Source organism: Hyperolius riggenbachi, chromosome 9 (assembly GCF_040937935.1).
Source record: "Hyperolius riggenbachi isolate aHypRig1 chromosome 9, aHypRig1.pri, whole genome shotgun sequence".
In the NCBI taxonomy this organism is placed as follows: domain Eukaryota; kingdom Metazoa; phylum Chordata; class Amphibia; order Anura; family Hyperoliidae; genus Hyperolius; species Hyperolius riggenbachi.
In genome coordinates, this window is record NC_090654.1 from 13,887,215 (window position 1) to 13,913,504 (window position 26,290).

Genomic DNA, 26,290 nt, shown 5'->3' on the forward strand with positions numbered 1-26,290 from the left:
AATTTATCTATTTGTAATAGAATAAATAGCCTTAAAATAGCCTTAAAATCACGTATACATTAATATTATAAATAGAGAAAAGTATATATAAATATAAACAATACAATAGATAGCCTTACAATCACGTACGCATTAGAAATCTTAAAATAACAGTAATATTAAAAGCGATATTTTAGTAACTATAATTAACGCATTATAAGTGTAAAAACAAAGTTAATACCAAAAGCGATGTATTTCTAATACAATAAGGTTGAAAACGGTACTTACGCATTATACATATGAAAACTAATTTTTAAATGATCAAAGAAGTGTAAACGAAAATTTAGTTGTTATACTTTTGTAAGCGAAATTTTAAAGAGAACCCGAGGTGTGTTTAAAGAATGTTATCTGCATACAGAGGCTGGATCTGCCTATACAGCCCAGCCTCTGTTGCTATCCCAAACCCCACTAAGGTCCCCCTGCACTCTGCAATCCCTCATAAATCACAGCCGTGCTGGGAGGCTGTGTTTACATCTGTAGTGTCAGTCTCAGCTGCTCCCCCGCCTCCTGCATAGCTCCGGTCCCTGCCCCCGTCCCTTCCCTCCAATCAGCAGGGAGGGAAGGGATGCAGGCGGGGACTGGAGTTCTGCAGGAGGCGGGGAGAGCAGCAGACTGACACTATAGAGATAAACACAGCCAGCTCTGACAAGCTGTTTGTCAGCAGCGTGGCTGTGATTTATGAGGGATTGCAGAGTGCAGGGGAACCTTAGGGGGGTTTGGGATAGCAACAGAGGCTGGGCTGTATAGGCAGATCCAGCCTCTGTATGCAGATAATATTCTTCAAACCCACCTTGGGTTCTCTTTAAAACTAAAAAATATGTAAAAACTGATATAAGCGAAATCTAAAAACCAAAAAATAAGCATAGCACAAACTCAAAACGAACTTGTAAACGATATGTTATAAACCTTATTTTGTAAACGAAAACTTTTGTTAACACGATCCCTGTAACCGCTATTTCTCGGGCGCCCTTTTTTCCTGTTGGGCGCCGAATAGCCGATATTTTGCATTGCAGTCTATGACGGTGCCCTTTTTGTCCACTATCTCTGTGCGCCCTTTTTTACTAGCACCCACACAGCATGAGCACACCAGTCACTCAGCAGCAGCCATCCAGCACATAAGTGACGCTGTTACTGACTGTAAGTTTGTGGTGCTTGTGCTTTCACTGTCAGTGTCTCCAGTGCAGTGTGTAGTGCACCCCAGGGGTTCCCCTGCCTCTAATTATTTTGCTGCAGCCCTGAAGTGTTCAATTATAAATTCAATGTCCGCACACATAAGTTGGGAGAAATATGAGTTTTCTGCCCTTTTTTCTTTTTCTTTCCCCTGTGGTCTGTAATTGTATTTTTTTTTTTTACCTTTAAAGGATACACAAGCCGAACCCCTTTGGACAAATGGAGGCTCCGGGCATGAATGTGCAGGAGTTCTCTTGCCCACTGCTCCCCCTTCTTCACATCCACCCCCCCTCCGTTCACTGGTATAACCCCATAAACGTGCTAAATTGGCCAGGTCGCACAGTACTGCGCAAGCGCTGGCTTGGTTGTGTGCATCCATGATGGTACTCCTGTGGCCAGGAGCACTCTGCGCATGCACAAGACAAGTAATTATGCAATCAAGGACGCTCACCACCGGGCCAGCGCTTGCACAATAGTACGTGACCTGAAACACTTACAGGGGTCTTTACAAGGCAACGGAGGTGATCGGGGGGGGGGGGGGGGGGGAGCGGGTGGGCATGAGCAGGGCAGTTTCTAGGCTAAATTGCACCCAGGGTGAAGCTGCAAAAATTGCTCCCCCTCCCCTCGCAACCCCTTACTCTTTAGGGACAGTCACACAGCCACAGGTCACAAGTAGATCTGCCTACTTACTAGTGACCAGCCGCTCATCCAGGAGGAAGCAGGGACCAGGAGAACACACAGTGGAAGAGAGCCCGGAAAGCCGACTCCTCCATGGGTGCCGCACACTGACAGCCTGCAGTACCGCTACAGGACATCAGGTGTCATCACGCGGTGGTGACAGCCTGCAGTACCGCTACAGGACACCAGGTGTCATCACGCGGTGGTGACAGCCTGCAGTACCGCTACAGGACAAAGGATGCTGGGGAATTGATGTCATAACTCCACCCCTCAGGTGTATGTGATCTAATCTAGGCAGACAGACAGACATCTGAAGTAAGAATTATAGCAAACGGACATGATAAGACAGGCTACAGCAGTTTTCCTGTTTCTTCTCTCTCCTACACACTGTGAAAAGAGAAGTAATTTGATCCAGGCAGGCAGACAGCAGGGGAGGGAGGGGCAGGGGAGTTACCCAGGCTGAAGAGGTGGGCACAATTCTTTAGCAAGGCCTCAGCTTCAGGATAAATAAGGAAATGCTACTTACAGATATACATGTGAGTCTGTTCTATACAATATGATGTACCAGATGTAAACTTTATATGTTCATCAGTGCTATATACGGTAAAGATCTAAAGAAAAAAATAATGCCCACGATTTAGCCCCACCCAAGCTTCTCCTTGCAAGTATGCTGCTGACACTGCCCAAAAATTTCGGAGTCCAGATTTTTTCATTAAAAATAAGAATTTGCGTTGGCAACCCTGATCCCTTCCGTCATGGAGCTGCTTATCATGTCTGTCCTCCGTGTCACACAAGTCACCTGTGTCTGGTTCCTGTAAGACAGTCAGTGGATCAGTCATGTTACACAGCTCCTCAATGTGACGCATCTTCCTGGACAGCTCCTCCTTCTTTATGCCCAGCCTTCTGAGGGCATCCTCATAGGATTTTACCTGCCTGGTGTTACTCGGGACTACCCACCGTCTCCTGAGGTATCTAATTGGGGCAGTGGCTCTCTCTGTTTCACTGTGTTCTTTTGCTTTTATTTTGAGTTCCTCTAGACTCTGGACTTTTTTCTCAGCCTTCTTTGTCTTTGTGTTTAGTTTCTGCAGATCATTTCTCAGCTTTTTCTTTTTCTTCTCAGAGGCCTTGTCCAGTGACATCATCTTATGTCCTTCATGTTCCCCAATTAAATAGCAAGACACACAGACACAGGCTGCATCCTTAGTGCAATAACACTCCAGGACCTTCTTATGGACGGAGCATTTCCTCTTCTCCAGGTCAGTGGTGGGAGGCAGTACAGTGTGTCCTCCTGACCTGTCATGTCTCCTCAGGTGATGATCACACAAGGAGGTCTCACACTGCAGACAGGATTTAGTGGCAGGAACAGAAAAGTCACAGTAATTACAGAAGACCCCGGTCTGCTCCTGATCTGTCTCTGTAGCATGGAAAGCCTCACAGATATTATGTAACGTTGTGTTCCTCACCAGCTCAGGCCTCTTCCTGTATATCTTCTGACATTCAGGACATTTATATTCCTTTAGATGCACCTGATAGTCCCAGGCTTGTGTGATGCAGCCCCGGCAGAAGTTGTGGCCACACGGCAAGGTCACAGGATCTCTATAGATCTCCATACAGATGGAGCAGCGGAGCTCAGCAGTCACATCAGCAGACGCCATTGTCACACCTGGAATTAGAAGAATAAAGGTGAATATCTCCTGGCCACAGGATAAGTATCATGCAACTCTGGTACACAGTTTTGTCTTTTTTATGGTTAACTTTCATACTGTATGAAAAGAGACATGTAGATTCCTGGTAGTCCCCAGTTTTTTTACCACTGATTTTTATTAGCTCAAAGAAAATGAACATGAACAAGGCACATTATCATGATTATGATACCAGTTCCAACAATGTATCTCAGATAGATCTTAAACAAAACCCCTAAAGAAGGTCATGTGAATGTTCAGTTTAGGATGCTGGAGTGGAGAGGAAAAAATTAGTCCATATGGAAGCTGGTCGATCTAGTCGAGGATTGAAACTTCCTAGATCTGTTGAGGAGAAGAGGGAAAAACAATACACATGTACCTGGAGAATACAACAGGGAAGGGTGGTTAACCTAGAAAATAAAGAGTCTACCAGATCTAGTCTAGTAACACTCGCTGATAACTAGTATGGTGGGTCAGGTTGGTTCCTAGTCTAGCGTTTATCACAGTAGAGCCAGAATAGGAAGGCCCTATAGTTAATAAAATTGACCAGAAATGGTGGGCTGCAGTCATTTGCCAGCAAAGTGGCGATCCCATGGAGCCCATATCTTGTTGAATTGAGAGTCGGTGTCTCGTAGAGTAGCTGTAAGTTTTTCCATCAGTTTAGTCCAGTTGATTTTTACTATGACTTCTGAGAGCTCAGGGGAAAGCTACTTTTTTTTCCAACTAGAGGCCAACGAGAGTCTAGCTGCAGTAAGAATGCGTATAATAAGGATTCTATAAAATTTACGAGTTTGAGGGAAAAGATTTACCCAACAGCATGAATATGGGGTCCAGGGGAATAGTTATCTCTAGAACTAGAACTAGGAAAATAAGATTCTGGATCTTGAACCAGAAGGGGGTTAAGATGGGGCATGACCGGAAAATGTGGTCGAGTGTCCCCTTAAGCTCAAAGCCTCACCAACAAAGCTCAGAGGTTCCAGGAAATATACGGGAGAGCAAAGCAAGGGTCAGGTACCATCTGAATAGTATTTTATAGATATTTTCCTTGATTTGTACACACATTGATGAATGTTCCTTGATTTGTACATACAATTGATGAATCTTTAGCAATCTGCCATATGGATTCCCAGTCCTCAATAGATATAGGTTGAGACAAGGCAGATTCCCATTTAGTCATGAGCTGGGATCGAGGAAAAATATTTTGTGGATAGCAGGGTATAATTCTGGGATATCAGACCTTTCTGGTGGCCTTTTTGAATACATAGATCCTCAAAGGCTGTAGTACGGCTTATCTCGGAGGGTCTAGATACCAAGGACCTCAAAAAATGAGTGATTTGGTTGAATTCATAAAAAAAGTTTAGGCAAAGAGGGAACTCTTTCACATAGTTGCTCATAAGTTATAAAGGCCATGGAGGACAGTTGTAACCTATCTTGGAGTCTAAAGAAACCTTTAGAATACCACCTAGTCAAAGTCACGATCTAAGCCTGGATTGAATTTGGGATTACCAATAGTGTTGGGCGAACAGTGTTCGCCACTGTTCGGGTTCTGGAGAACATCACCCTGTTCGGGTGCTGTTCGAGTTCGACCGAACACCTGATGGTGTTCGGCCTTTTAGTTCGGGTTCGCCCGAACTACTCAATGCCCGCCGAACAGGGGCCCTGTTCGGCCGAACAGGGCCCTGTTCGCCCGAATACGGCCCCCCTATGGGGTCGCAGGCATAAGGGGGGGAGCATGCCCTGATCGCGGGGGGAGTCGGAAATTCCCCCCACCCCCTCCGCTAGCGCTCCCCCCTCTGCCCGCTTCCCCATAAAAAAAGTTTGCGGAAAGTTAATAGTACCTGGTGGCTGGCTGGCTGGCAGTGGTGAGATGAGTGAGGAGGAGTCCGACTAGGAGACGCGTTGAGGCCGGGCAGCGGGCGGTTCAGCGGTAGTACCCTTGTGGTACTTCCGCCCTTTCTCTGACCTCACGTCCTCTACGTGATGACGCATACGAGGGTACGCGTCACGCGTACCCTTTTTTTATGGGGAAACGGGCAGAGCGGGGAGCGCTAGCGGAGGGGGTGGGGGGAATTTCCGACCCCCCCCGCGATCGGGGCATGCTCCCCCCTTATGCCTGCAACCCCATAGGGCCCCTAAAAGCGGCATATTCGGGGGTCCCATTGACTTCCATTGAGTTCGGGGTTCGGACCCGAACATGCCGAACATCTGGCCCATGTTCGGCAGAACGGACCCGAACCCGAACATCCAGGTGTTCGCCCAACACTAATTACCAAGGAATGGCTGCAGCCTGTGGGGGAGGGGGGGTGTCTTAAATTCGCCTCTCAGGCAGTGTTAGCCCAGATACGTAACGTAAACCTGGTAGAAGGGAGACCTAGAGAGGTTGGAGGTAAACGGAAGTTGTCAGACCATACGGATGAGGCTAGAGAAAATGGAAGCACATGTGTTGCTTCAATTAGGGCCCATTTGGTCCTAGCCCTAAAATCCGACCATTCAGTAATTTGGCAAAGATGGGCAGCTTTGTAGCACAAGGAGATGTTAGGGAGGCCCAGGCCCCCTGATCCCACAAAGCCATCATGACTGATTTCGAGACCCTAGGTTTATGATGATTCCAAATGAATTTATGAATCTCCCTTTGAAGCAAAGCTAGTTGTGAGGATGGGACTGCTACCGGGAGGGTTTCAAACAGAGTATGTGTGGTAGGACATTCATCTTAAAAGAGTAGAGACGTCCTCTCCAAGAGATAGAAAATTTTGTCCATTTTTGGAGATCCTGTATTACGACACGGATAATCTGTGGGTAGTTATGTTTAATAGAGAGTATTGTAGGACGTGGTGAGGTAAATGGCTAGATATTTTAGGGAATGGGTCCTCCAGTTAAAGCGGTAACAATTCTGGAGCGAGTCTAGTAAGGGTGAGGGGATGTTTACAGGGAGGCCTTCAGTCTTGTCTTGATTAAGTTTATACCCTAATAGTTCTTCATATTCTCGAAGAAGCTTATGGAGGGCTGGGAGGGAAGTTAGGGGTTCCATTAAAGTTAGGAGGACATTGTCGGTGAATAGAGACATTTATGTTCCCTCTGGCCCTGAATGACCCCCTCAATATCCAGGTTCTCTCGAATGGCACAAGCCAGGGGCTCTATGCTAATAGCAAATAGTAAAGGGGAAAGCGGACACCCCTGTCTTGTGCCATTCAGAATAGGGAAAAGGGATGGGGAGGCAGAGGGGAGTTTAAGCGCCGTAGTGGGATTGGAGTAAAATAATCTAATCAGATTGTAATAAGGGCCTGAGAATCCCTGGTGCTTTAGTACTGCAAAGAGGAAAGGCCATGAGAGCCTATCGAAGGCTTTCTCAGCATCCAAACTTAGAAGCAGAAGGCCTTTGAGAGGCTCCCATTAATTCAACTAAGTTCACAGCCTTTCTAGTATTATCTCCTGCCCAGTGGCGTCCCTACCATTGGGCGCAGGGGGGCGTGGTGCCCCTGGTGACTGACACTCAAGGGGGTGTTGCCACGACCCCCATGTAGGGGATTAGAGCAGCGCTAGAAGGAGGGGTAGGGGACAGCGGCAGGGAGGGGGGACAGTCTTATAATAACCAGCACCGGGTGTCAAATGCCCTAGGTACGCCACTGCTCCTGCCTGACTCCCTTGTATAAATCCGTCTTGGTCGTTATTGATGAGGCAAAGGACGATAGGATTAAGCCTTATAGGCTTCAATTCACCAGAGGTTACCGACCTATTTATCGCATGGTAGCTAATTTACCTCCTTTGATGTCTCCAAATAGCAATTCTCCAGAAGTATAAAGTGAAATACCGACAGGTAGAAATTCATGAGCAATTAGTGCGATAAATGTGCGATAAATAGGCCATAGTTATTCGTTATTTTTTCTCTAAATCACAATTCACCAGGTAAAAAAGGGTGTGTGGCCATTTGTTATTTTAGATCTATTTATCTCCTATCATACCTGGCGATATGTAGGTTTTTCTCACAGCTGCTGCAGCTCACTCTGCAGCTAGTTTACTATCAGCACACAGTAACAGCCTATACTGTACATATTTCAGGCACCAGAGAGCAGCCCATTTACAATATTAAGCATTTATAATATTAAGTGGATGGGCGAAACTGAGGAGGAATCTGGATACATTTTTCATCGGGAGGGAGCGCAAAAATGTATCCAAATATCTCCTCCGTTTCACCCATCCACTTAATATTGTAAATGCTTAATATTGCTTAATATGCAGAACAGAGGGGGGGATTTGTAATGGAAGGAGAGGGTAAAAAAATAGGGAGGGAAACCCTCTGCGGTCACGTGCTGGTAATAACCTCCTCCTCCTACCCACAATCCTTTACTTCCAGCATCCAGAGCGGCAAAGTATCGCATGTAAATCACTAACACCGCATAACTATCGACCGTTTATCGCTCGGTTTTCGCATCCATATCGCTCCATTATCGCATCATTATCGCCTGCTACCGAACACACCTCTAACTATCCTCGCACAGTGGTGAATTGCAAACAAAGTGTTAAAATACCGCATGAGATAAAATACCGACCTTTTATCTCTTACTAACTCTTCTCTGGTGAATTGAGGCTATAGTCCAAAAAATATGGTACTTTGTAAAACAAAATAATGGTTTACCTATTATTTTACAATTATTAAATATTGCCACCTAACAGTGGAAATTACTTAAAGAGAATCTGTACTCTAATATTCTTACACTAAAAAGCATACCATTCTATTCCTTATTTTCTCCTGGGCCCCTCTGTGCTGTTTCTGCCATGCTCTGCTGCAATCCTGGCTTGTAATTAACAATTTTAGGCAGTGTTTACAAACAAACTAACCGGCTTGTGATAGGCTCGCATAAACAGAGTGTGTGAGTCATACAGAGTGTGCAGGGGGCCTGCAGAGGGTGTGTATCGCTTCTATCCAATCACAAGCAGCCCTGCACATTCCACACATTCAAGCCTTAGCCCGACAGACACGACAGAGGAAAGGAGATAAGATTTATTACAGAGACAGTGCAATTAGGAAAGGCTGCAGTAAGCCAAAGCACATTAGAACAGGCATAGGAACTTATAGGATAGAAGAACTAAGGCTGAAAAATTTGTTACAGAGTCTCTTTAAGGATTTATTCGTTCATAAGAAAGACAAATACAGTAGCAATAAAAAGTATGTGAACCCTTTTGAATTCTATGGATTTCTGCACAAATTGGTAATAAAATGTGATCTGACCACTTTTGCTGTGTGTTTTGGGTCATCGTCATGCTGAAATGTCCACTGGTGCCCAAGGCCCAGTTTCTCTGCAGACTGCCTGATGATGTCGTTGAGAATCCCCATGTATTGCTCTTTTTTCATGGTTCTGTTTACTGTGATTAGGTTCCCTGGTCCATTGGCTGAAAAACACCCCCAAAGCATTAGGTTCCCACCACCATGTTTGACAGCGGGGATGGTGTTCTTTGGGTTGAAGGTTTATCATTTTTCATGCCAAATGAAGGAAACATCATTGTGACCAAACAATTCAATTTTTATTTCATCTGACCAAAACACAGAAGTCTTCTTCTTTGTCCAGATGAGCATTTGCAAAGGCCAAGCGAGCTTTTGTGTGCCTTATCTGGAGAAGTGGCGTCCTCCTTGGTCTGCATCCGTGGATCCCAGCAGTGCAGTGTCCGTTGGATTGTCTGCCTTGAGACATTGCCACCAGCAGAGCCCAGATTCACCAGGTCGGCCTTGTGACGCCGTCAATATGACATATCGAATGCGTCATGGAGTTACCAACGCTAGTTCTTCGCAAACCACCCAAACTGACAGTTTTTGGTTTAAATACACTTTTTTTTCCCTTCACCAAAGGGCTGGAGAAATCTTTTCATGGTCAGTTAATTAGCCTCCTGTTGAAAAGATTCTCTGCCAGCACAGGGGACCCCCTGAGGTGTTTATGACCTCATCCATCAGGTGAAGGGTAGATATCAGTTGACAGAAGCTCATAAATTGTAGCTTTCTCCAGCCTGATCGGCACCGACCCACCAGGAGTCCGACACCTAGCTGCCTTGTGGCCTGAGTTGAAAGGAGACATGAATGATCCTTATCACGCCATCTGGGCACCCAAAGATTCAACCAAACTGTAGAAACTGTATTTAATAAATAGGCACAATTTGGTAATATTTCTGGTGTTCCCAAGATCGCAGTTCCCTCAAATTCACGGAGTTTATTAGATTCCACATGACACTGGTCCTGAGAGATTTTCAGCCCTCTGGATCTTTCGGAACCAGTGCCAGTAAGGTGAAAGGGGGGGACGGTGCTATTAGTGATCCAGACTCCTCGTGTTTGGTATTAGCAGATTCACACACTTACGCTGATTGTGAATATTCATTCGGGTTCTTGATATTACCTACGGGCATGCTGAGAGCGGGCAAAATATGAATTGGCCCAAAACCTCTCCCTGCCTAAGGGGGCATTGCCTTATTCAAATTGCAAGGCTGGACTTGCATGTGTCATAACTCCTCCCACCTACAGTGAGGAACAAAACTGACATGATCCAAAAGTCCAGGGTCCTTTACCTTCAATCTGATGCCTAGTAACATCCTGGCAGCCCGCAGGGACACGGGCCAACCTCCATCTTTGAACTTTCTAACAAAGGCCTGTTGGCCGCATGGCAACCGCCATTTTGGGACTTTCGCCAAAGACTTGCGATTGCCGCATGGACTACCAATAACGGTATTTGAACTGTATATAATCAGACATCCTGTTCCTTTTCTTGCCTTCTCTCTGTCAATCAATCTGTTCTAAAATAAGCTGTGTGTATGTAGTTTAGAAATAAACTAACGATTTTATCGTTCAGTTGTGTGCCTTTTCTGGTCATCTGATTGCTGCTATAACGAATCTGCCCTCTGAAGAGTCAGTCATACTACCGCATTGTTTATGATTTGCTTATAAATTGTTGATTTGCTAGCTAGGTTGTAAATAACCGTTTCTTCCTTCTAGGATTAGCTAGTACCAGATTTCCTGTGCGAAATCGATAACTTTCGTTCCTCGATTGTAAATACAATTCGAGATTGCATCATATAGGGACCCAGCAACCTTTCTTTAACGTCACATTGCTCACAGTCTTTAAGCCGTCGGAAGTGACTATTCCCCGAACGGTGACTTGAGCGTGTTGAACGTGATTGGGCTGGCTACCGTATTATGATAGCGGGAGTCTCTTTCCTCCCTGAACTTGAGAGAGTGGTGGCAGTTTACTTTATTTACCCGATTTCCAGCGCGAAATCGATATTTTTAGTTTACCGATTGTATATACAATCAGAATTGTACATGTATGGGCACCTCCAACCAATCTTAACCGTTTACTACGCACACAGTGAATTTGCCTCCAGCAGTCTCTAGTGCATGAGACCTGCATGGCAACAGTGGCCTAGTAATACGGGATTGGTGGATGTTTGTCCCATTACATATTGTCGGCAGCTGCGCGACCAATCTTTATTGTCAGTCTGTTCACCGTACTTCCTGCGTATGCTAACGGGAGCAGATTAGACGGGATTGGCACGCTCTGTCGCCCTTTTCTTTCTTACCTCTGACGATCCAGCAACCGGTCTCGTTGTCCGTCTGCGCCCGTACTTCCTGCGTACGCTAACGGGAGCAGATCTCGACGGGATCGCGGGGCTGGATTGTCACATTGGTTGGCAGTGGTGGTGATAGCACACCCCAAAACCAGGCATAGCCAGCTTTTGGGAAATCAGAGCGCAAAGATCTGACAAACTCAGTCTTTGCAACCAGAATAATAAGACAGTGGTCGCTAAGTATCCTGTCTTGCAGAACCGAAGTTCTGGGCACAAAACGGTACACATTGATAGCGAATAGATTGGTCTACATTTCCTAACTTTTTCTTTGCTATACCCTATTCTTTCTTATACTCTTCTCTTCTGAATGTCTGATTCAGTTCAGTTTCACCAGAATTGGTTTGTTCCTGACTTGCAAGCCCTCTGCAAATCGCACGGCATTGCTGCTTGCAGCACAAACAAGGCTGAGCTGGTGGCATTACTCCAGAGATGGAATCCTTGTCGCCACCTTGCTTAATGCCTCTATTACCTGCAGTCCTGATACCCCCGGAGTGGTTGGCAAACCTGACCGGCGAGGATCTGCGCATATACCAGGAGTTCCGAGAAGAACAGCGCCAGCATGAAGCAAGGATGCTCCAGCGTGAAGCAGAGCACCAAGAGCGACTGCGCCAGTTTGATCTCCAGGCCAAGGAGCGACGACTCCAGCGGGAATTGGAGTTGGCAAACCTGACCGGCGAGGAACTGCGCCGATACCAGGAGCACCGAGAGTGTCTGCGCCAGCGGGATCTCCAGATCGAAGAGCTACGGCTCCAGCGTGAATTGGAGTTGGCCCAGCTAACCCAATCAAATCAGCACTCTTCACTATGTGTTTCGGTGGAGAGATGCGAACCTCTACCCGTGACCCCCACAGCAAAACTTCCTGCCATGGAAGAGGGCCCGGAACGAGACTTTCCTGTGCGCACCTCTGAGAGGGCGTACCATCAGGTTCCTGTTCTTGACAGCCAGAGAACTATGGTGCAGAACAGTCACAGAACACTGTTCCAAGACTTGGAAGGAGGTAAGCCTACTGCATTCGCTCCTCCTGGTCCGGCGAGCTTTGTGCCACTGAGACCTGCAGCTGCTGCTATTGCTGCATCCCAGTCTGACACACCTGCCATTCGCACGTGTAATCTTTGTGGCGCAACTGGCCACATAAAGTTCTTCTGTCCCAAGAGGAAGAGAACGACCGTCCCTAGCCCGAAGATGGCTAGCAACCCTGATCCGTCACCTGCATCACCCTCTGCACAGCCTATCAGCGTGTCAGAGATGCTCTACGGTTCCGGAAATCTTCACAGTGCTCCAGTGGACGACCAGATCATCTTTTGCTCCAGTGCTCCAGAAGCAGATGTTTCCTTGGTCTGTTCCGACCTTGCCACAGAGGAAGATATTCTCCCACAAAAGCTCCTCACCCTGACTGAAGTCAGGCCCAACCACCACAACCCTGTTATCCCAGGTCCCGAGAAGGCCGGATGGGGGGTGGGTTTTCCAGAGTGGGCTGTTGCTGAGTTTCCCTCTCCTCCTGTGCTTGGCACTGATCTAGGCACGCTTGTGTGCCCTTCGGAATTTTCTGCTGATATGCAGGAGTTCCCAGCAGGACTCCCTGACCACCAGGTACTGTACAAGCCTTTGGGAAAACAGGGAGATGTCAAACCCTTACCTGCTATTTCTACTGTACCTAACGCCGCTGGGCGGGAGGTACCCCCAGATTTACATGTACCAGCAACTGACTGTCTTTTATCTCTTTCTGCACCTGTTATTACTAATGAAATTGCATGTGTCAGTGATAATTGTGATAGAAACGCTGTACATTCTTTGGCCATTACATGCTCTATGGCCAGCCGCATGAACTCAGAGCTGACAGCAGGGATTCCCTCTGACAATTCTGACTTTCAGGCGGGTGACACGCATGCTAAAAATGACATGTCATGTTATGCAAACGCTTTTGATAATGTTGTGCATGTCTGTGAGAGTACGCTGGATGACGCTTTCAGTGTCACCGGTAGTCCGGACTCAGGACTATCTGGAGGAGTCTTGACTTCCCCTGATATCTCTGACCCCCAGACCAATGTCAATATTGACGTGATTTTGATTTACCCAAAAGGTGATGTTTATTGGGGTATACCTGTGCAGACAGACACACACAGTACTGTTGGTAACCTGAGCTCAGAGCCTGCAGGCATTCCTGTCAGCTCTGACCCCAGAGAGTTTGATTTTCAGCAGCTGACCTCAGATCACACTAGGCAGCTGGCTGAGACTTGTAGTCCCACATCCGTGAGGATACTACAGAGCGACTCCAACCTGCGTGCGCTTAGTGGCCAGACCGCTAAGCCGCCAGCAGTGGAAGCTCCACTACAGGTGTACAGGGAGAATGGTAACTACTCCAGTGAACCCATTCCCCATGTAACTGACACCCCAGGTGAAAGCACGGTCCATGTGGATCTGTTAGAAGCCCAGTCAGACAGAACGCAGTTAGTTCTGGGAGAGCACGGCCAATTAGAACAGGAAGACACAGGTCCCCTGCCAGGCTTGATAGCTCCCACACGAGAATTGGCGGATGATGTGAAAGTCACCCCCCACCTCTCGTACTCCCCGAAGGCCTCGCTGAAGCGCACCGCGCCCCCACAGCGAAATCTTCGCAGCAACCCTGGGCAGGATACAGCCGTTCACAGAAGGGACCCGGGGACTCACAAGCCCTTATGGCACATCCCCTACAGCGCCTCTCTGGAGGTGCAAGCAAAAGTGAAGATGAAGTATGAGGAGATGTTACAGATGGCTGTCCTCCGCAAATCCTCTAGCTCACAGACCACCATGTTCTGTGAGGCCTATAGCAGTGGTTCCCAACCTTTTCCGGCCCGGGGAACACTTTCTGACCATATTTTTCTCCGGGGAACGGCGGGGGGCGCGCGGGTGTTTGCGCGACCTAGTGGACAGTGCCGTGTGTAGCAGGCTATGGGGGAGGGGGCTGGGGTGCGGCTGCATAGCTAGCATAGTTGCCCCAGTATAGGGAGTTTAGTTGCCCCAGTATGGTTAGTATAGTTACCCCAGTATAGCTAGTATAGTCCCAGTATGGATAGGTAGTGCCCCAGTATAGGTAGGTAGTGCCCGGTATAGCTACTATAGTGCCCAGATAGCTAGTATAGTGCCCAGATAGCTAGTATGGTGCCCAGTATAGCTAGTATAGTGCCCAGCATAGCTAGCATAGTGCCCAGTATAGGTAGGTAGTGCCCCAGTATAGCTAGTATAGTTGCCCCCAGTGTAGCTAGTTTAGTTGCCCCCAGTGTAGCTAGTTTAATTGCCCCCAGTATAGCTAGTTTAATTGCCCCCAGTATAGCTAGTTTAGTTGCCCCAGTATAACTAGTTTAGTTGCCCCTAGTATAGCTAGTACAGTTGCCCCCAGTATAGATGCCCAGGTGGGGGGAAGCAGCGCTAGAAGGAGGGGCAGTGGAAGCAGCGGTGGGGAGGGGGGAAATATCCCCCCCCTCCCTCACCTGGGACCCCTCCTTCTGCCTCTCTCCCCCTCCATTTATCGGTGGCAAGTGCGGGGCGGCTCGGCGGCGGGGAGACATGCGCAGACTTACCACTTCTGCGTTCCAAGCGCCGGCAGCGTCATGTCGTCAGATCTCCGCCTTCAATGCCGCCCACTGTGCTTCCTGATTAGCGGAAGCACAGTGGGCGGCATTGAAGGCGGAGATCTGACGACATGACGCTGCCGGCGCTTGGAACGCGGAAGTGGTGAGTAATTCTCCGCGTGCCTCCCCGCCGCCGACCCCGCACTTGCCACCCATAAATGGAGGGGGAGAGAGGCAGAAGGAGGGGTCCCAGGTGAGGGAGGGGGGGGATATTTCCCCCCTCCCCACCGCTGCCTCCACTGCCCCTCCTTCTAGCGCTGCTTTCCCCCTCCTGCGTTCTACATACAGTAGGAACGCACGGCACACCAGGCAACATGCCGCGGCACACTAGTGTGCCGCGGCACAGCGGTTGGGAAACGCTGGCCTATAGGATGCCAGACGACATCCCAATAACCGTTGCGTATCCCATGACTCCCCTCGGTGATCTGTTGGATTGGCTGGCATCCGCCAACTACCTAACGATCATAGATCGGAGCTACGGATACTGGCAGATTCCAACCATGCCCAAGGCACGCCTGGAATCCACATTCACCCTGCCCTTGGACTTAAACGCCTCGATGCGGATGTCTTTTGGCATGATGGATGCCCAAGCCACCTTTCTCCAGGCGTGGAACGACCTGTGGAAAAGCAAGCACGGTTGTACAGTCACGTACCCGGATGACATCCCTGTGTTCCCCCCGACTTGGGAGCAACACTGCGATCACTCGTCCCTGGTACTAGGACAGCTGTCAGCTGACAATCTGACCGTTGAACCAGACGCATATCAGATTGTCATGACAGAGGTACAGGCCTCTCTGGGAACAGCGGGATACTACAGGACGTTTGCGAAGCCCTGTAGCCTCCTGGCTAAACCACTGACCAACACAAAAAGGGCAACCCCCAAGGTCATGTGGAACCCAGGCTGCCCCGCTGTACTGAGCCCAAGTAACAAGTTGGTATTGCTTCAGTCAAGGTCCTGCTAACCGCTCCTTCCCCAATCTTGTAAAGGGGGGGAGATGTGACGCCGTCGATATGACATATCGAGTGCGTCATGGAGTTACCAACGCTAGTTCTTCGCAAACCACCCAAACTGACAGTTTTTGGTTTAAATACACTTTTTTTTCCCTTCACCAAAGGGCTGGAGAAATCTTTTCATGGTCAGTTAATTAGCCTCCTGTTGAAAAGATTCTCTGCCAGCACAGGGGACCCCCTGAGGTGTTTATGACCTCATCCATCAGGTGAAGGGTAGATATCAGTTGACAGAAGCTCATAAATTGTAGCTTTCTCCAGCCTGATCGGCACCGACCCACCAGGAGTCCGACACCTAGCTGCCTTGTGGCCTGAGTTGAAAGGAGACAGGAATGATCCTTATCACGCCATCTGGGCACCCAAAGATTCAACCAAACTGTAGAAACTGTATTTAATAAATAGGCACAATTTGGTAATATTTCTGGTGTTCCCAAGATCGCAGTTCCCTCAAATTTACGGAGTTTATTAGATTCCACATGACACTGGTCCTGAGAGATTTTCAGCCCTCTGGATCTTTCGGAACCAGTGCCAGTAAGGTGAAAGGGGGGGACGGTGCTATTAGCGATCCAGACTCCTCGTGTTTGGTATTAGCAGATTCACACACTTACGCTGATTGTGAATATTCATTCGGGTTCTTGATATTACCTACGGGCATGCTGAGAGCGAGCAAAATATGAATTGGCCCAAAACCTCTCCCTGCCTAAGGGGGCATTGCCTTATTCAAATTGCAAGGCTGGACTTGTATGTGTCATAACTCCTCCCACCTACAGTGAGGAACAAAACTGACATGATCCAAAAGTCCAGGGTCCTTTACCTTCAATCTGATGCCTAGTAACATCCTGGCAGCCCGCAGGGACACGGGCCAACCTCCATCTTTGAACTTTCTAACAAAGGCCTGTTGGCCGCATGGCAACCGCCATTTTGGGACTTTCGCCAAAGACTTGCGATTGCCGCATGGACTACCAATAACGGTATTTGAACTGTATATAATCAGACATCCTGTTCCTTTTCTTGCCTTCTCTCTGTCAATTAATCTGTTCTAAAATAAGCTGTGTGTATGTAGTTTAGAAATAAACTAACGATTTTATCGTTCAGTTGTGTGCCTTTTCTGGTCATCTGATTGCTGCTATAACGAATCTGCCCTCTGAAGAGTCAGTCATACTACCGCATTGTTTATGATTTGCTTATAAATTGTTGATTTGCTAGCTAGGTTGTAAATAACCGTTTCTTCCTTCTAGGATTAGCTAGTACCAGATTTCCTGTGCGAAATCGATAACTTTCGTTCCTCGATTGTAAATACAATTCGAGATTGCATCATATAGGGACCCAGCAACCTTTCTTTAACGTCACATTGCTCACAGTCTTTAAGCCGTCGGAAGTGACTATTCCCCGAACGGTGACTTGAGCGTGTTGAACGTGATTGGGCTGGCTACCGTATTATGATAGCGGGAGTCTCTTTCCTCCCTGAACTTGAGAGAGTGGTGGCAGTTTACTTTATTTACCCGATTTCCAGCGCGAAATCGATATTTTTAGTTTACCGATTGTATATTCAAATAGAATTGTACATGTATGGGCACCTCCAACCAATCTTAACCGTTTACTACGCACACAGTGAATTTGCCTCCAGCAGTCTCTAGTGCATGAGACCTGCATGGCAACAGTGGCCTAGTAATACGGGATTGGTGGATGTTTGTCCCATTGCATATTGTCGGCAGCTGCGCGACCAATCTTTATTGTCAGTCTGTTCACCGTACTTCCTGCGTATGCTAACGGGAGCAGATTAGACGGGATTGGCACGCTCTGTCGCCCTTTTCTTTCTTACCTCTGACGATCCAGCAACCGGTCTCGTTGTCCGTCTGCGCCCGTACTTCCTGCGTACGCTAACGGGAGCAGATCTCGACGGGATCGCGGGGCTGGATTGTCACAGGCCTTGGTGGTGGTTCTTTGAATTTTTTTCACCTCTCACTATCCTCCGGCCAGCACAGGTGTCACGTTTGTCTTCCGACCACATCGTCTGAGATTATCCACAGTGCAGAACATCTTGTATTTTTTTTATAATACTTTGCATTGTAGCCACTGGAACTTGAAAACATTTAGAAATGGTCTTGTAGCTCTTTCCTGACTTGTGAGCAGCCACAATGCGCAGCCGCAGGTCCTCACTGAGCTACTTTGTCTTAGCCATGACTGTCCACAAACCAACTGCAGAGAGCTGCTGTTTTTCACCTGTTGAGGTGATTAAAACAGCTGTTCCCAACTAGTCAGGGTAATTAAGATGCTTTAGAACAGCTTGGACTATTTGGAATAATATAGAACTTTGGATTTTCCCACAGACTGTGACAGTTTGTGAAGGGTATGAATAATTTTGCACAGGACACTTTTTGCTTAAATGTAAATAAGAGCTGAGAAATGTTTTGTTCCCCACAATATTGCCTGCTGTACATTGTCTTATTATGTTTTGGGAGACACCTATGTCATTTCTCATCAAAAAAGTACTTGCTGGTTGAATAAAAGTACAGGTAACCCCGGGTTACAAACGCCCGACTTACGAACGATCCGCCGATACGAACGCCGTGGCCATAGCTCTGCCCCGTCGCAATGACATCACGCCCGCCGGGGACTACCTCTTCTGCGCCGTTTTAAATGCAGAGTTATTGCAGCGGAAGGTAAATAGGACATCTCACCTGATCCTCGGCGGTAGAAGGTGCCCTCGTGATGCCCGGAAGGTCCGCAGCCCGTCCTCTCGCTCCGTCCACTGTTCCCCGGCGGCTCCTCGCTTCACATGCGTCGCATAATGACGCATTAGCAGGCGCCACCACTAGGGGGCTCTTCCTGATTGCATCATTGTGCGACGCATGTGAAGCCAGAAGCCGCCGGGGTACAGTGGACGGAGCGAGAGGACGGGCTGCGCAGCTTCCGGGCACCACGATGGGACCTTCTACCGCCGAGGATCTGGTGAGATGGCCTCTCTTTACCTTCCGCTGCAATTACTCTGCATTTAAAATGGAGGCAAAGGTGGCTGTCCCGACTTAGGGACAGATTCAGGTTAAGAACGAGCGGACAGTCCCTATCTCGTTCGTTAACCGAGGACTACCTGTAACTTCATGTCAAAATTTCCCAGGGGTATGAATAATTATGGGCATCACTGTACAATTAAGTCTTGTTGACTTGCTTGTGTAACCCCTGGCGAGAATAATGCGACTCTGAACTTACATTTTGGTATCTCACTCATGTAATCATCCTTTTTGACATGTAAACTTTGTTTTGCACATGTTGGCCTATATTTCTTTTTTTTAAATTTAATGAAAATTCAATCAAAAAAATTTGAAAACAGAATTGTTGACTTGCATAAAGCTGTAAAGGGTTATAAAAGTATCTCCAAAAGCCTTGCTGTTCATCAGTAGGCATGGTCGGAAGAGCCCATTTCCGTTTCTGGGACAATTCCGCTTTCCGTCATACAGAAATTCCGTTACCGTTTCATTCCGACGGTATTCCGGGGCTCTTCCGCGGAACTCCGACATATACGGAATTCCGTCGGAAAAATTTTAAAATCTCCCTCTTCCTCCTCCTCCTCCATCCATCCATCCTCTTATATCATGCAGTAGGGAATTGCAGATTTTCAAAACAGCTTATATACCATAGCTGGGATTTGAACCCAGGACGCAGTGTGTAGTAGGTATCTGTCTTAAAGAGAATCTGTATTGTTAAAATCGCACAAAAGTAAACATACCAGTGCGTTAGGGGACATCTCCTATTACCCTCTGTCACAATTTCGCCGCTCCCCGCCGCATTAAAAGTGGTTAAAAACAGTTTTTAAAAGTTTGTTTATAAACAAACAAAATGGCCACCAAAACAGGAAGTAGGTTGATGTACTGTATGTCCACACATAGAAAATACATCCATACACAAGCAGGCTGTATACAGCATTCCTTTTGAATCTCAAGAGATCATTTGTGTGTTTCTTTCCCCCCTGAGGGGGGAGTGCATAGCAGAACCACAACACTGAAGAACTTGGCAGCCTTCCAGACACAGGCTGACAAGTCTGACAAGAGAGAGATAAGTTGATTTATTACAGAGACTGTGATAGTACAAAGTGCTGCAGTAAGCCAGAACACATTAGAATAGCTTTTGGAACTTGTAGGATTATAAAAAACAGGATGCAATTTTTGTTACGGAGTCTCTTTAACCTCTAGACCATGACCCACACTACATGCTAAAGCTGGCCTAGCATAAACTATACTACCATTATGATCAATTCGATAGAAAAAGTTGCATGATTAAGGATTTGTACTTTTTGAAAAGCCTGCTTATATACCATAGCTGGGATTTGAACCCAGGACGCAGTGTGTAGTAGGTGTCTGTCTTAACCTCTAGACCATGACCCACACTACATGCTAAAGTTGGCCTAGCATAAACCATACTACCATTATGATCAATTCGATAGAAAAAGTTGCATGATTAAGGATTTGTACTTTTTGAAAAGCATGCTTATATACCATAGCTGGGATTTGAACCCAGGACACAGTGTGTAGTAGGTATCTGTCTTAACCTCTAAACCATGACCCACACTACATGCTAAAGCTGGCCTAGCATAAACCATACTACCATTATGATCAATTCGATAGAAAAAGTAGCATGATTAAGGATTTGTACTTTTTGAAAAGCATGCTTATATACCATAGCTGGGATTTGAACCCAGGACGCAGTGTGTAGTAGGTATCTGTCTTACCCTCTAGACCATGAACCACACTGCGTGGTAGTAGGTATCTGTCTTACCCACTAGAACATCAACCACACTCAGGGCCAGGCTGAGGCAGAGGCTGGAGAGTCTGCAGCCTCAGGGCGCAGTGTAGGAGTGGGTGCACAATTCATTCAGCTGTCATTCCCAATTGTGTTTGAAGCAGAAAGAAATAAGAAAAGGTGATACATGGCAGCGACTGCAAGCCAGATAAGTAGCGATTAAGGTGTTGGGGGGGGGGGGGGGGGTTGGGGGCCCTGGGGCACCTCTTAGTGTAATAGCAACCAGTGTGTGATGGCTAGGGTGGGAGGGATGGGGGGGGCGCACTTTGCTGTCTCAGCCTTGGGTGCTGAAGGACCTTGTCCCACCTCTGACCACACTACATGCTAAAGCCTGGCCCTGAGTGTGGTTGATGGTCTAGTGGGTAAGACAGATACCTACTACCACGCAGTGTGGTTCATGGTCTAGAGGGTAAGACAGATACCTACTACACACTGCATTCTGGGTTCAAATCCCAGCTATGGTATATAAGCATGCTTTTCAAAAAGTACAAATCCTTAATCATGCAACTTTTTCTATCGAATTGATCATAATGGTAGTATGGTTTATGCTAGGCCAGCTTTAGCATGTAGTGTGGGTCATGGTCTAGAGGTTAAGACAGATACCTACTACACACTGTGTCCTGGGTTCAAATCCCAGCTATGGTATATAAGCATGCTTTTCAAAAAGTACAAATCCTTAATCATGCAACTTTTTCTATCGAATTGATCATAATGGTAGTATGGTTTATGCTAGGCCAGCTTTAGCATGTAGTGTGGGTCATGGTCTAGAGGTTAAGACAGATACCTACTACACACTGTGTCCTGGGTTCAAATCCCAGCTATGGTATATAAGCATGCTTTTCAAAAAGTACAAATCCTTAATCATGCTACTTTTTCTATCGAATTGATCATAATGGTAGTATGGTTTATGCTAGGCCAGCTTTAGCATGTAGTGTGGGTCATGGTCTAGAGGTTAAGACAGATACCTACTACACACTGTGTCCTGGGTTCAAATCCCAGCTATGGTATATAAGCATGCTTTTCAAAAAGTACAAATCCTTAATCATGCAACTTTTTCTATCGAATTGATCATAATGGTAGTATGGTTTATGCTAGGCCAGCTTTAGCATGTAGTGTGGGTCATGGTCTAGAGGTTAAGACAGATACCTACTACACACTGTGTCCTGGGTTCAAATCCCAGCTATGGTATATAAGCTGTTTTGAAAATCTGCAATTCCCTACTGCATGATGGAGGAGGAGGAGGATTTTGTGCTATTTTGTCGGAATTATAAAATTTCCGTGGAATTCCGTTTGAGAGGTATAGGAATCCCGTTTCGACTATCGGAATTAACCTAACTCCGGCCGGAATCACGGAATTTATAATTCCGCTGAATTTTCCGAGCATCCCTATTCATCAGTCCACGGTAAGACAAACTGTCTATAAGTGGAGAAGGTTCAGCACTGCTGCTACTCTCCCTAGGAGTGGCCGTCCTGTAAAGATGACTGCGAGAGCACAGCACAGAGTGCTCAATGAGGTGAAGAAGAATCCTAGAGTGTCACAAAAAGACTTACAAAAGTCTCTGACATATGCTAACATGCGAATCTACGAAATATACAACAATAAACAAGAATGAAGTTCATGGGAGGATTCTACAGAGGAAGCCACTGCTGTCCAAAAAAACCATTGCTGCACATTTAAAGTTTGGAAAAGAGCACCTGGATGTTCCACAGCTGTACTGGCAACATATTCTGTGGACAGATTAACCAAAGTTGAGTTGTTTGGAAGAAACACACAACACTATAGGCTTGATTCACAAAGCGGTGCTAACATTTAGCACTCTGGTGAAAAGCCCCTTATCACGCCTAAACTCAGTTTAGGCGTGATAAGTTTAGGCGTGATAAGTTTAGGCAAGATAACTATAGCACCAACTGGGTTAGCACCGCAGTGCACAGCTGATCAAAAATTTTGCTCTAGCAAAGTCTGGTGCACTTCGCATAGAGTTCAATGGCGCTGCTTTGCGTGCGGGACTTTGCGCGCGATCTAAACTTATCACGCCTAAACTTGTCACGCCTAAACTGGCTTTGCACCAGCGTGGTGCAATGGTTATCACGCCTAAAGTCTTTTAGGCGTGCTAACTTGGTTAGCACCGCTTTGTGAATAGAGCCCTATGTGTGGAGAAAAAAAAGGCACAGCACACCAACATCAAAACCTCATCCCAACTGTGAAGTATGGTGGTGGCATCATGGTTTGGGGCTGCTTTGCTGCATCAGGGCCTGGATGGATTGCTATCATAGAAGGAAAAATTCCCACGTTTATCAAGAAATTTTGCAAGAGAACTTAAGGCCATCTGTCCACCAGCTGAAGCTCAGCAGAAGATGGGTGTTGTAACAGGACAAAGACCCAAATCATATGAGTAAATCAACAATAGAATGGCTTAAACAGAAGAAAATACACCTTCTGGAGTGGTCCAGAGTCCTGACCTCAACCCGATTGAGATGCTTTGGCATGACCTCAAGAAATGTATTTACACCAGACATCCCAAGAATATTGCTGAACTGAAACAGATCTGTATAGAGGAATGGTCAATAATGACTCCTGACCGTTGTGCACGTCTGTTCTGCAACTACAGGAAACGTTTGGTTGAAGTTGTTGCTGCCAAAGGAGGTTTAACCAGTTATTTAATCCAAAGCTTCACATACCTTTTCCACCTGCACTCTGAATGTTTACATGGTGTGTTCAATAAAAACATGGAAACATTTAATCATTTACTAGGTAGAGTTACTCCCAGTCAAATATTAAGTAAATTGTATGGTGTGTGGGCCCTCCACATAATAAAGTAACACTGCGGCTGGGTGCACACTTAGCAGTGGGGGAAACGTCACGTTTTTATGTATATGCGTTTGTATTGTGTTTTCCATGCTTTTTATATGCGTTTTTTGTTCCCACGCATGCTTTTTTTGCATGCGTAATGCGTTTGCGGTTCGCATATACAAAACGTGTGCATTTTGCATGTGTTTTTCTATTGCGTTTTATGCAAATCCCCATGAAGTCAACAGGAAGCGGAAAAACATCAGAAAACAGTTTATTTTTCAAAAACGCATGAAAACCGGTTTACATTGCGTCACCATTGACGTTCATTATGTGCGTTTTTGAAAAATATGCAACAAAACCAGCGTTTTTGAAAAATGCATATTTTAAAACACATATGCATTTTTTTTATGCAGCCCATTGACTAACATTATACGCATAAATGCTGCGTTTTACGCAACGCTCACGTTTCTGCCTAGTGTGTTCCCAGCCACAGAGTTCCAATAATTTTCAAAGTCCTCCTTCACACAGAATGACTTAATGCCTAGTACAAACCATACAATTTTCTGTAAGATTTCACTATACAATTTTCTGTTATGCTGGGATTACACGTAATGTTTTTCGCATTCGATTCTGCGCGCGATTTTCTGCTCAATTCTCTCATCTTCCACTCGTTTTTCTTAATTTTTTTCCATTCACTTCTATGAGAAATCAATTGGAACAGAATCGAGCGGAAAATCGGACATGTCGGAATTTTATCATCGAAGGCATCTATCGGAACGATTCTTCGCAAAAAAACGTAACGTGTATTCCCAGCATTAGATTTCTATTATTTTCTGTATGGACTGGTCATTATCTCTGGTGCATTGTCTTCTGGTTATCTCCTGCTGAGTAGAACTGGGCAGATAGATGGTTAGAATGTTGGAAATTATCTATCTGGCAGGTAAATCTAACAGAAAATTGTATGGTGTATACCTAGCATTAGATCCAATCCACTATTAACATGTGAAGTGATCCCTCACCACTGTCACCAGATCACAAGGCTGACCAATCACAGACCAGCAATCAATGCTTAAAGCATCCACCGATCTCAGAGAAGTAGACCAAAAGCACCTCAAAAGCTAGACATCATGCCAAGATCCAAAGAAATTCAGGAACAAATGAGAACAAAAGTACTGTAATTGAGATCTATCAGTCTGGTAAGGGTTATAAAGCCATTTCTAAAGCTTTGGGACTCCAGCGAACCACAGTGAGAGCCATTATCCACAAATGGCAAAAACATGGAACAGTGATGAACCTTCCCAGGAGTGGCCGGCCGACCAAAATTACCCCAAGAGCGCAGAGAAAACTCATCCGAGAGGCCACAAAAGACCCCAGGACAACATCTACAGAACTGCAGGCCTCACTTGCCTCAATTAAGGTCAGTGTTCACGACTCCACCATAAGAAAGAGACTGGGCAAAAACGGCCTGCATGGCAGATATCCAAGGCGCAAACCACTTTTAAGCAAAAAGAACATTAAGGCTCGTCTCAATTTTGCTAAAAAACATTTCAATGATTGCCAAGACTTTTGGGAAAATACCTTGTGGACCGACGAGACAAAAGTTGAACTTTTTGGAAGGTGCGTGTCCCGTTACATCTGGCGTAGAAGTAACACAGCATTTCAGCAAAAGAACATCATACCAACAGTAAAATATGGTGGTGGTAGTGTAATGGTCTGGGGTTGTTTTGCTGCTTCAGGACCTGGAAGGCTTGCTGTGATAGATGGAACCATGAATTCTACTGTCTACCAATAAATCCTGAAGGAGAATGTCCGGCCATCTGTTTATCAACTCAAGCTGAAGCGATCTTGGGTGCTGCAGCAGGACAATGACCCAAAACACACCAGCAAATCCACCTCTGAATGGCTGAAGAAAAACAAAATGAAGACTTTGGAGTGGCCTAGTCAAAGTCCTGACCTGAATCCTATTGAGATGTTGTGGCATGACCTTAAAAAGGTGGTTTATGATAGAAAACCCTCAAATAAAGCTGAATTACAACAATTCTGCAAAGATGAGTGGGCCAAGATTCCTCCAGAGCGCTGTAAAAGACTTGTTGCAAGTTATCGCAAACACTTGATTGCAGTTATTGCTGCTAAGGGTGGCCCAACCAGTTATTAGGTTCAGGGGGCAATTTCTTTTTCACACAGGGCCATGTAGGTTTTGAGTTATTTTTCTCACTAAATAATAAAAACCATCATTTAAAACTGCATTTTGTGTTCAATTATGTTATCTTTGACTAATAGTTAACGGTTTTTGATGAGCAGAAACATTTAAGTGTGACAAACATGCAAAAGAATAAGAAATCAGGAAGGGGGCAAATAGTTTTTCCCATCACTGTATATTAGCATACATCAGTCTCTTTACTTGTATCCAGCTGTAACAGATCCACCCACCGTCACATGCAAGTGTAAAAAGTCCCCTAAAACTTACTTACCTTTTATTGTTTTCCCATTGTTTCAGCAATACATCACCTTCTTGCCCTATAACTAAATCTTACTTGATTTTGCATCTAACTTCCATATTAGAATAACTTACTGCGTAGGCTGAGAAGTTTCCCTTCCTTCTTATCTCACTGCTACTTAGACTACAATTCCCATAACCTTCTAGTGCTCAAACTACAAATATGGAAGTCCAACTGTGTCAGTACGAGCTATAAATATGTCTATTGCGCAGGTCCTTAGCTTGGACCTCCCTCTGCTGGTGACTGCTAACATTGCGTACATCCTAAATTTTGCAAACTGAATACTGTGACATTATTAACCCTATCTGTGCTTTTTCGCAGCAAGAGGACCTTATCTAGGACTTAACTATCGATTTCAGCCATCGATCAATCGATTCTATGGAATCAATGGAAATCAATTCTATCAAATCTATC

At 46.1% G+C, this 26,290-nt stretch overlaps 1 protein-coding gene across 1 annotated transcript; it reads right to left on the reverse strand.

Annotated features, from left to right (window-relative positions):
- Window positions 1–840: 840 nt before the first annotated feature.
- On the reverse strand, window positions 841–25,984 carry LOC137533696 (E3 ubiquitin/ISG15 ligase TRIM25-like). Its single transcript, XM_068255034.1, has 2 exons — window positions 25,951–25,984; window positions 841–3,550 (listed from the first exon to the last, which is right to left on the reverse strand). The coding sequence occupies exon 2, from the start codon at window positions 3,540–3,542 to the stop codon at window positions 2,499–2,501; it is 1,044 nt and encodes a 347-aa protein (XP_068111135.1). The 5' UTR covers window positions 3,543–3,550; window positions 25,951–25,984; the 3' UTR covers window positions 841–2,498.
- Window positions 25,985–26,290: the final 306 nt, after the last annotated feature.

Coding starts and splice junctions, on each gene's coding strand:
- LOC137533696 (XM_068255034.1), bottom strand. CDS start 3,542: ATGGCGTCTGCTGATGTGACTGCTGAGCTCCGCTGCTCCATCTGTATG.